We start from the raw sequence: 12038 nt of genomic DNA, 5'->3' as shown, positions 1-12038 counted from the left end.
GGTAAAGTGATTTGTCCAAGCTAACCAAGCTAATAGATGTCCAAGGAAGGCTTCAAACCCAGGCCTTCCAATTTGAGGCCTACTGCCCTTTTCTACTCTATTATCCTGCCTTGGGAAGGCTTGAGGATACTTTTGGGTTTAAGAGCTAGTTTACTTATTTGAACTAGCCTTCAGTTAAGTTTGGTTAAGAAGTTGAGCTTTAAAAAAGTGAGAGAAAAAAAGCCTGACATAAATGAAAAAATATGAAGACTACAGATACTGAGGTCTACCTGCAGCCAAACAGCCATCAAAAACCTGAACAGAGCTCAACCTGAGCTGAAAATAGTCCCCATTTCTTCTTTCTTGGTATACTAAATGGCAGGAGAGAATTACATAATCAGTCAACTCTTTTTGCAATTTCCTTATTGTTCGTTGACCATTTCACTTACTGCCAAGGTGATCCTGTCCCTCTCCATGAGGTCGGCCAGTTTGTGAAGGAGCCTGCCTCTGCTCAGGGCATCCATTTGTCTCCATAGGGATCCCCTCTGGAATGCTGCTTTTGCGGCCTCCACAGCCTTATCTATATCAGGCTAAGGGACCAAAACAACGTCTTCAGGTTACAGAGAAAATTTTAAAACACACGTGCAACTTAAAAAAACACTTGTGCAAAGAATTCTCAACTTAATTTTTGTACCTTTCCCAATGTTTCTAAACACAGCAACAGCCAAAGCTGTCACCTAAAGAACTGTCCAAATTATATTTTATGGACATGATAGGTATAGAATATGGAACGAGAAGAAATATGACATTGGACCTTCCATCCATATTTTTCCCTGCTGTTACCAAAGTGTAAAAATATTTCATTTGCTCAGAGTGGCACATTTAAAGAACCATCATAGGCTAGATCACAATTTTATAGACACCATCAAGAAAAAAAAAAGCCAACAACTCTCCATGGTTTACAAACCTACATGGAAAAAGAATATTAAAATATTGTCCTGGCAAAGAAATGTATTCTAACACTAGAGACAGGAGAAATGATACCCTTATTAAAACCCAGAACTAGCTATTTTGGAAAATTCAATATCCTATGATGGGAGTGGGTGGTGGGGCAGGGAATGGGAAATGCCTACTAAGATGAGATACATTTAAGAAAGATACTTTTCTCTTCTCAAAAAGAAAAAATAAGTTAATCGATACCACCCATACTTATATTTCATTAACTATATTTCCATTTCCCCCACATACTTCTACAATACACCATTCTCTAACAGGCAGTTCACAAATGTTGTTTTTACTCCACCCTATGCAGTCCTTGATTCTCCTTCCTTCCAGCTACAGATTTGGCAGCAGCCTAAGAGAGTGATCACACTTCAGCGCGCAACTCAGATACAGTGAAGAAGATTTACCAACATCTATTTTTTTAATGGCGCATTTTGGCCATGGGGGTCAAAAAAGTGAGACTGAACATCCAAAATGTCTATCTTAAGATGCTCTACTAGAATTTTCTTTCTTTTTTTTTTTTGGAGGGGGAAGGGAAATGTGGAAGCCAAGGTTAGGAAAAGGAAACAACTTGGAAGAGATGAACCTCAAACTCTGTGGTTTGAATACAGCTTAACTAGTTACAAGTGTGGCCAGCAATGAAGATGGAGGTGAAACTACCCAAGGACAGAGCTGTGGGTATGTGAAGGGACTGAGCCTTTTATTTAAATGAATTCAAAGTGGCTTAGCTGACTGAAGAAGAGATAAACTGGACATGATGCAGGGTAGAGATCTAGTTCTTTCCTCTTCCTTCTCCTCATTGCTGCACCCTAAAATCTGATCTTGTTATAAATTATAAGCTTATGGAGGTGGTAATTTCATCTCTTCTGTACACACCTGATCTACAGTTGACATTCAGTAACACATTATTAATTAGGCCAGAATGTTACAGTTTTCCTTGGGGCTAAGTGTATATGGTTTCCCACTCCTAGCTAGCTAGCATTTCCTTCTTAAGTGAATCCAAATGATTCTTCTTCCTCCTTGGCAAATACATGCAAAAAGGATTTTTGTAGCTTTGAAATAACCATGAACTTTATAACAGGTAGATCCAGAAATTGTATAAATTCTATAGAATAATAAATTATCATGTAAAACACTGTAGAATATAGAAGAATAATAAATCAAGTTCAAACTCTTGTTTACAGATAAGAAAAATGAGGGCTAGAGAGGTCTATTGGCTTGCCCAGCACACAGATAGGATTCAAACTCAGGTGTCTTGACTACAAGTCCAGCACTCTTTCCATGTACCCTACATTAACCCCTCATGACCATATGAGGTAACCCAGGTTTTATTGTCTTCATCTTACAAATGAGGAAACTGAGGTTCAGATAGGTTACATTCATGGTCACACAAATGGTAATTGTTAGAGGCAACATCTGAACCCAGATCTAGCATGCTTTTTACTATTAGTCTACCTCTATGCTTTATAAATTGATTATATCCAACTACCTGGACATCTCCCTTCCCCCACCCCAAGCTTTTACATTTTTGAATAGAAATTAATGTTATTCAATTAAAATGTAAAATTGTGAAATACATATTGCCTGATCATTAATACTTACTTTTCTTCTGCCAAGCATATACTTCGATAGGTCAAGGATCTGTGATTTCACTGGTGTGGATACTCCCTCCACTAGTGCAGATTGCAAGCCCCTTAACAACTTAGAAAATGTTCTTTATAATTCACAATTGTTTTTATTTTTTAAAAAATCATCACCTAATGGCTAAGTCTCCTAACTGAGTTACATTGGTTCTCAGGTAATAAGACACGTTTTTTTCAGTCTAGTGAGTGAGCCTGCTGGGGTTTATGCTGTACTGGTAGAACCTTTGAGAACTCAGGGTCTCCTTTACGGCCTTTGGGGTTATCAGACTAAGACACTGGGAGATCCAACATATCCCAGATGTGGAGAGTGATGTCATTTATTTTGGAGGAGGCTTGACCTCTGATTTCATGGATAGAACTCCCTCCATCAGTGCCAATCAAAAACTGAGAGGCTCTAATTTGTTCAGAAGCACATCATCAGGATGTGTCAGAGGCAGGTCCTTTGTATATTGTACCATACTACTATACACACACACACACACACACACACACACACACACACACACACACACATACACACAAACATACACACGTATATATACACAAAAACACACATGTGTGCAAATGCATATATATATATATACACACCTATGTACACATATTTTGTGCATAGAAAATATGTGTATATAATATGTCCAATATGTCTAGTTCTGGGCTCCAATAAATATTTATTTCTTCTGTCCTTGGTGTTAGAGTACATTCCTTTGCCAGGATAATATTTCAATATTTTTTTCCAATCTAGTTTTGTAAACATTCCAGGGTTATTGGGGATTTTTTTTTGGGTAGTGGCTTTTAAATCAGTCAAGAAGTATTTATTAAGCACTTGCTACGTGCCAGGCACCAGGCTGAGGATACAGAGAAAGGCAAAAACATAGTCCTTGCCCTCAAGGAGCTCACATTCTAATGGAGGAAAAGCATATTAATAACTATATTCTTATAAGATATATACAGTATAAATGGAAGCTAATCTCAGAAAGAAGACACTAACAGTGAAGGAACCTGTGATCTGGCCTCCAATAGTTTTTAAATGTACAAATGAACAAATATGACACTTTGGTTATAGAGACTGAAACTTTTGGTTACAATTTTAAGAATGCATGATGTATGTATGTATTTTTGTACATATGTATATACACACACACACACACACACATATATTCCATAGCATATTAGAAGCAGTGAAGTAGCACTGAACTGATAGAGGTAGGTTAGGAATATATGTACACACAGAGATAAATAGAAAAAAGAAGGATAGATACACACATCTATATCTATATACATATGTGTGTATAAGTATATATACATGCGTGTATACATATATATGTTATTATGGAGAGGGAGAGAGAAAGAAAGAAAGAGAGAGAGAGATATGCAATTTGTCATCATGGATAATCAGCTCCAGAATCAGGAATATCTGGGTTCAAGTCCTGCCTCTGACACATACTGACTCTAACACGGACAATAAATAACCTCCCAGGCTCCAAGAAATTCTTTAAGGCTGTAATTTGCATAGAAAGTAATGATCTGCATAGGTTAAGCTCCCTTCTGGATGCCTCCTACACTGATGAAATCAGAGATCTGGTCCTGTATTTGTATATGTATGTTTGTATGTTGTATATATATATATAAACATGTACACATTAATATTCAGCATAGAAATACATAATATATTAAAAGTATGTATTGGCTTCTAGAACTTCACATTTTATATAAAGCTAACTGGTGCAGTAGAGTGCTGGGCTTGGAGTCAAGATGACTTATTTCAGTTAGTGTCCTATCTCAGAAACTTACTAGCTGTGTGACCATAGGACTCAACCTCAGTTTCCTGGTATGTAAAATGAAGATAATAATGGGATCTACCTCATCTGATTTTTGTGAGGACTAAATTAGACAATATATGTGAAGTGCTTTGTCCAAACCTTAAAGAACTATTTAAAAACTAGCTATTATCATTATTGTTGTTGTTATGAAACTCACTAGTAATAGTAACACTTCACTTATTCAGGTAGTATATTGTTTTAGGGTTATATTCTTTAATATTTTCAGTTTCAAAAATTGATTAAAAACTTTTTCTTACCATATTAAAAAGATCACTGCATTCCTCACTTATGTTATATATGTATCAAAGGAAAATGACTCATATGTTTCCAGGGGAGTTATCTATAATTGATCCCATTCTCTCTAATCTGTTTAAACAAGCATGCCAAAATGTTTGACTATCACAGACCTTAAACCCATGTTTGAGCCAGTTGTATTTCGTAGCAAACTTCTTCATTATTCTTTCATTCAGGAAAAAAAAATGGTTTTTTAAAAAATCCCTACAACCTACCTTGTCTCCTTCTTCCACTTCGCATATTTTCTCTACAGTTGAAGGGTTATAGGTTGGAAACTTTTTACCACTCTTGGATTCATGCCATTCGTTGTTGATAAATATCTAACCAGGAAAAAAATGTTACAAGCAATAACGTTAAACAAGATTTTTTTTTGTTATAAACTTTAAGGAACTAATTCCCTTCTTTCCTTCCCCACCCCATTCCTTATCCTCTTGCCCAAATAAAAGGCAAAGTCTGCTGTGAAATGTGGGTATGTGGATATATGTTTTTAAATTCACAATTCTGTATGTCTAGCAATAAGATATGGTCCAATTTTTATGAGAAGTGTAACTCACTTTACATAGTAGGCATGTTTCTGAAAAGTTGTACACAAACTGAAATTTAGTAAAAGAGTTTGCTATTTAGTGGAATATATGAGAGAATCTATTTACAAAATAAAACATTCTGTACTCCAAACACAGTTTTTTTTTAAAAAAAATCTGGATTTTTCATATAGGGTTTCCAATAAAAGGCAATAAATACCAATAAAAGGCAACAATTGGATAATGAGAATAAATGCTCATTCTAAGTTCTAAGTTTTCCAGGCCTCAAATCAGACAAAGTGGATATCACAAAGTTCATACATTAATGTTGAAATGCTACACTTACAGGTGTTCTCTTCAGTCTCTAACTCAGAATCTACTTACTCTTCTTCTGCATACAATTCTAGCATGCTTAAATATTAGAGCACAGAATCTTTGAGGTGGAGAGAATCTTAGGGATCCTGTCCTTTGACATGACTCTCTGGTTTTATAATTTATAACATATTAGAAGTAGCAAAGTAGAATTGGACTAATAGAGGTAAGAGATCTGCAGCAATAAGAAGAGCTGGTGGCCATGGGAAAGGCCAGAAAAAATATGCCCAAGAACTCCAAAAGCAGATTAGGGTCACTTAGTGTCAGGGCAAGCATTCTTACACACAAAATAGCCCTTGGACAATTAATATTCTTAATGGTAACCCTGATTCACAAAGGCAAGATTAAATTACATTCTGTAAAGTTTCTCTAGAAAGTATATCATTAAAAATGGTTAAGGTTTGTTTTTTTTTAATGTCTTATTCCTATAAGAAATGAGAAAACTCACTACATTTTCCAAGGAGGTCATAAAAATTAAATATTGCCATATAATTGAATCTGGAATATAAGAAAGGGCTTTGCTCTATTAACATCACAAAGGTTTGGTGAGAAAAATGACCCTCAAGAACTACCTTATGATAATGTATCTACTATCTATTCATAGAGTTGGAAAGACTATTGCCCTGTGAAAGCAAAACAGGCATCACATTTTCAGTCCCATCATTCTCTATTATTCTTCAATGTGGTAGTCATGGGACAAAAACAAAGAAAATCTCAAAGGATCCCTCCAAAGACCATCTTTCAGCATGAAGTCAAGCTGGGGCAAGAGGACAATGATGAGTTTATTCTTTTATCCAGTGTGGTATATTCATGTGTTATAACACAGAATATATATTCCACAGTTACAGTGAGACATAAAAATAGAAAAATGGTATGTTAAGATAGATACATGCATGTCCTTTAAAAAGACCATGTAAAGGCTGGATAATCATTGATTAGGGATTTGGAAGGGGAATTCTTGGTCCACCACAGGAAAAGCTAGATTAGCCCCTAAGGTTGCTTTGGAGATTTTGTGACTCTACCTAAGATGACTGCAAGGTCATTTGTAGTCCAACAGTTTATGACTCAAAAAGAATATGAAATTATATTTGTAACTACGTTCTTATTTAGATGTAATAAAGTAACTTTCTTTGTGTAATACTATTTAATAATTCAATTCAACAAATCTTTATTAAATTCCTAAGTGCTACGAACTGATGAGGCATTGGGAGCACAAAGAAAAGAAAAAGGTGGGAAGGAAAGTCCCTGCCCTCCGGTAGTTTACAATCTGCTAAAAAATCCTACAAAGAGCTGTTAGTGCATTTTTATACTTTAAAATGTGGGAAAGGAAGGGCAAAGATAGCCTATAGGCTCTCATTCATGATCAGACTGTTACTATAATAGCAGAGATACTGGATTTACAATTTCATTACTGCCAGTGAGTATTTTTTAAAAAAACCAGACACTTAATGGACGTAGGATCACAAGTGTAGAGCTGGAAGGAGTCTTAGAAACCATCTGGTCCAATAACCTTTATTTTACAAATGATAAAACTGAGGCCCATAGAGGTTGCTCATGGTCACACAGGCATCAAGAGAGCCCGAATTTGAACTCAATTCCTGACTCCAAATAAAGCACTCTCTTCACAGAAGCATGTCTTCGCCCCAACATCGGGACTGCTCAGCTGAAACACATTCCATGATTCTTTTTTTTTTTTTTGAAGTAAGTTATACACATGAAGAAGTGCTTTACATAAGAGAGAGCTGAGGAAATTGTATCTTTTTAAAAGGCAGATAAAACTAGTATATTAATGAACCATGAAATCATAAATATTATCTCTGCTACCTGGAGGGAGTTGTTAATAGGGAAAATGGACCCAAAAAAGTGAAGGGCTGCTACTTCTGGGATCTGGAAAGAAATCTCCTTAAACAACTCAGAATCACAAAGCATGAACTACTAGGAGGCAAAAGTTAAAACTTGAAAAGAAATGAACGGATAACAAGTTTTTCTTCCCCAAGATACACGATTCTATAAATTAGTAAAAAAAAAAATATCAGGCCCCTTCTAGTTCTAATTCTATAATCCCATGCTCTTAGGAAGCTAATCAAACTTAATTCCATTGTTGTCTACTCTTGTAGCACTAAGCATTGAAAAAAAATAAGGTATAAAACTGTTTGCCTTTAGCCACTCAAACCACATCGAGCTCTTCTTTCAGTCTACCTTCCCTTCTGCGCATTTCACTTAAAATTAGTCTTGGTGTTCTTTGCTTGGTTCCTGTGTATTTCTCTTTTTCTCCCATTTCCTCTGTCTTCAGTGTCCAAGCTCATAACTTGACTGCTTTCTTTTCTTTGTAACACTCTTTTTTGAGGAAATAGTACTCACTCTTACATACTGAGGCCGGCTCACCCTGCTGCTACATCAATTTTAATCCCCTACCTGTTCAGAAGGAAACTTTCTCTTCAAAGGTAGGTTTCTCTGTACATTGGAATAGGAGTAAAATATAGGAAGAAGAAAATGAAATCTCATTTTAAAAAAAAACATTAGGAAGGGGGAAAAAATGGGAAATTAGGAAGACCTGATTCACGTGGTAAAGATTCAGTTCAGTAGTATATAAGGTCTGGATTTGTCCATCTATAATGCTTAAAATCTTTTGCTGCATGTGATTTTAGATAGTACACACAAAAAAAGTACATTAATGATGTTTACCTAGCAAAAAAAAAAGTACCATTATTCCACTTTACTCATCCGTGTTTATCCCCAGATTTCTAGATGGAGATTATTCTATTTGGGCTTTTTAGAGGGTCACTAAGAACTTTGTGGGAATTGTCCTGCAATTAAGAATTGGCTTTAGAAGGGACTTTTAGGAGTCAACTAGTCCAAAACCCTATCTGATCCAAGAGCCCTCTCGAAAATTTCTCCCTGACAGTGCCCCTCCAGCCTCTTGAATACTTCCAGTGATAGCTATATTAATAGCTAGCTTGATTATTCTAGAAAATATTTTTAAAACTCAAGTAATGATACAGTAATGTTCACCTTCTGGTTTTTGTAGTCTCTCTATATGTATATATATACATATATATATATATGTACATATATGTGTGTGTGTGTATATATATACACATACGCACATACATATATACACACACATATATGAATATATATGCATTAAAAATATTTGTATATCTATGCAAGTATATATGTATCTACATATACACACATGCTTGAAAAGTCCTAAAAGCTAAAGAATAGCATATTACTCTCATTGCCTAGAAATTTTTGGCTTTTCTCATTATAAAACTTAAGGTTTTAGGCAAATACTATTTTTGTTAGTTTGAACTGGCTTCATAAGTTCTCATCTCTATTGGTTATAGAGGCCTTTGAATACAACATTAAATTAAATGTCAAGCATAGTTTTATATATATATATATATATATATATATAACATTAAATTAGATGTCATATATAGATGTTATATATATATGCAAAACAGACATCAAGAATTATGTAACAAGAGAATAAATAAAATAACAATCTCACTAAATGGTCTGCGAAGTTCTTTGTTTAATAAAAAGTATTTGAGAAGATTGGAATGCTATTTTCAAAAGCAGAATTGGGAGAGGAGAATGTACAAGTACCTTGTCTGTAGTATTTTATAGATATGAATAAAATAAAATCTATGTACATACACGGATTGATAGTAAGTAGTGAAGATTGGGGGTAGGAAGGAAGAAGGGAGCAAATCTAGAAGCTAACAAAAATTCATACTTAATCAACCAGCAATGATTTCCTAAATGCTTGTACTCTTCAAAGACTTGTAAGACCTATGCTAATGCTACAATACTACCCACTATAATGTGAAACTCAATATAAGATAGGTCTCCCTTGGGCCTCATGAAATCAGAGGCTTTGATAAGAAACTCAAAGGTGTCTTCTTTTCAAGCCCACTCTCTTACTGAAAGCGCCAGAAAGACCTCACTCTGCAGTTTTACATTTACATTTTAAATTACATCATATTTTACATTTAATGTCATTAACTAAGCACAGACTGCAAGAAGTGTCCCTGGGCCCAACTTCACACAATACCTTGTAGTAGAAGACGAAACAAAATTATATGCATCTTATAGTTTCCTGCAGGTCATGTAAATCAGGAGTTCTTAATCTGGGGTCTGTGAACTTATTAAAAAAAATTCCTCTATAATATTTCAGTATAATTACTTTCCTTTGTAATCTTATGTATTTTATGCATTTAAAAACATTGTATTGAAAAGGGTGTCCATAGGCTTCTTCCGACCGTCAAAGAGGGTCCATGACACAACAAGGTTAAGAACGGAGGTAAATCATCTTCCTTGTGGAGTTCACAATCACAACTTCTGAGCTTACTGTTTTACAAAGGAAAGTCCATTGTGCTTCACTAAAAATAGATTCTCTTTGGCCGAAGAACAAGTGAAGTTTTACTGGGATCCCAAGGAAATCTGCTGAATCTTTTGACTCCCTTATACACAATTTAAACCAGCTGCTATTTTCAAGGGGCTGAGATCAGATGCCTTTAAAAAATCATTAGTAAATTTTTGTATGTGGTATTTTTATGGGCTATGGAAGGACAGATTAGGAAACATACCATTGACCAATAAGATACGATTCTTATGTATTTTTAATTAAATATATTTCTTTGGGAATTTTAGTAGTTAAATTCTGCATAAATGCAACACAAACGTTTCCTTCTCTGTTTTCCATTTCTCATAAACAATATGTTTCCGGGAGCCTCAGAATTATTTAGATTTCAAATATTATCAGTCCTCTAAGAACTGGTACTTCTGTGTTCTCTAAGTAGCTCAATAAACCTCACTAAGCCTGGTTTTGTTTAACATACAAAAACATAACCCCCGTTCCATGTAGCAGCGAACTTAAAAAAGAAGTTTTAAACACACACCACAAGATCAATAAGATTTAACAGAGCTTCTGAATCACAGCCGACCATGCAATGTCTGCTATTAGTTAAAAGCGGCAGACAGATCATGCAGCCACGGGAAGTGCAACAACACGTCGAAGACCAGAAAAGGTCTCATAATTGACAAGCAGAATCATTAGCGTGTAAACTGCCCTCGAGGGAGGAGGAAGTTTCCCCGTCTACCTGCCTACTCAGAAAGGGACTGGCTACCTGTGGGATGTGAGGAATAACCCTTAGCTTTTTGGGTTAACGAGAAATTGGAGTTTCGCTACCCCTCCAGCCAAGGTCCCTCTTTTTCATATCTGGCTTGAAATGTTCACCCCGAGTCAAGTTTCTGGGAGAGTGTTTGCTTTTTGGGGACACCTCTGGGTGGCTGTTAATACATTTTCAGAAACTGCCCAAGTTTCTTGTTAAAGAGACTTTTGGGTGCCTTAGGAATACAAAACTGGTTTCTCCTACTAAGTGATGTCCACCCGGGTTCAACGACCAGCCCTTCCATGGGGAGACGAAAGGTTTCTGGGGGACACGGTCAAGAGAGTGTGGTGAGAGTCTGTCACATGTGATCAGAGAGTCCAGAAGCCATAACAGAGAGCCTGATAGGAGCACTCCGAGTTTTCTCTTTCCTCCTGACACTTAACTGCTGCTCCCGCCCTGCAAGGGGCTGCCCGGTGGGGCGCTGAGTGCCCACTGTATCCGTTCAGCCGACCTGCACAGACCCCATGACTCACCTTCGTGTGCTTGACCTCCAGGTTCCTGATGGGATGCGGCAAGGGAGGCATCTTCTTGTCGGGCTGCCCATTCTCCAAGGTTCCATTGGTCGTGGCCATGATCCTTGCCTTTTTCTCTCTTTTCTCGTCCTACCCTGCTCCGCGTCTGCAGCGTCCCGGTGCTGGGACTGATGGATGCGCCTCGGAGGGTGACAGCTCCCAGCGCCTGTTTTATGAAGGACTCCACGCCTCTTGGCCAGAGGGGGTTGCTCTAATTGGTTTCCGGAGGAGACCCCGCCCCACTACACCACCCCCGCCATCCGTCTCTGGAACTCGAGTCCCCCTCCCTACTTCTCCAGCTTTGCTCCTGGGGCAGCCCAGTGCAGGCTGCTTACTCGGCGTGGTGTAATCCGCCTCTGGGGCTGGCAGCACAGCCGGGCCGGAGTCGGGGAGAGCTCCCGTTCCATTTGCAGCGACGGGAAAGCTGGTCCTACTCCTCCCCGCGGAGGAAAAGCGCCCACGGAGGGAATTCCCTCCACTTCTGGCTTAGGAGAAAACTTTCCTTTCCTTCCTCCCCCGGAAGCCCCTCAGCTTTCAGAGCTGGGATGCTACCCTCCACCCCCAACGAAGGAAGGGGGCTGGTTGCAAGTCGCTGCGGCTTCATTTCTCTAGAAATAATCCCCCTGAGAAAGACAAAGCTGAACTCAAAGCCCGTAAAGCACCTGTTGTCCCCCCACCTCAGCCTTCCCGGTCCCCGCATTTAATGAGCGGG

The 12038-nt window shown here is 37.5% G+C and overlaps 1 protein-coding gene across 1 annotated transcript in view; it reads right to left on the bottom strand.

Moving 5' to 3' along the window:
* The window catches only part of ALDH1A3 (aldehyde dehydrogenase 1 family member A3), a 49858-nt gene extending 38365 nt beyond the window's left edge, over positions 1-11493 (bottom strand). The window contains exons 1-3 of the mRNA XM_020963743.1: positions 11288-11493; positions 4954-5058; positions 429-569 (exon numbers count right to left, since the gene is read on the bottom strand). Of these exons, the coding sequence (XP_020819402.1) occupies positions 429-569; positions 4954-5058; positions 11288-11386 (345 nt within the window). The 5' untranslated portion in view covers positions 11387-11493. The remainder of the gene's footprint in view (positions 1-428; positions 570-4953; positions 5059-11287) is intronic.
* Between the last annotated feature and the right edge of the window lie 545 nt (positions 11494-12038).

The sequence above is a fragment of the Phascolarctos cinereus genome, unplaced genomic scaffold (genome assembly GCF_003287225.1).
Source record: "Phascolarctos cinereus isolate Bilbo 61053 unplaced genomic scaffold, phaCin_HiC Scaffold_3;HRSCAF=262, whole genome shotgun sequence".
NCBI lineage: Eukaryota > Metazoa > Chordata > Mammalia > Diprotodontia > Phascolarctidae > Phascolarctos > Phascolarctos cinereus.
Note: the sequence above shows the minus strand (reverse complement) of the source record. Positions and strands in the feature narration are given on the sequence as shown.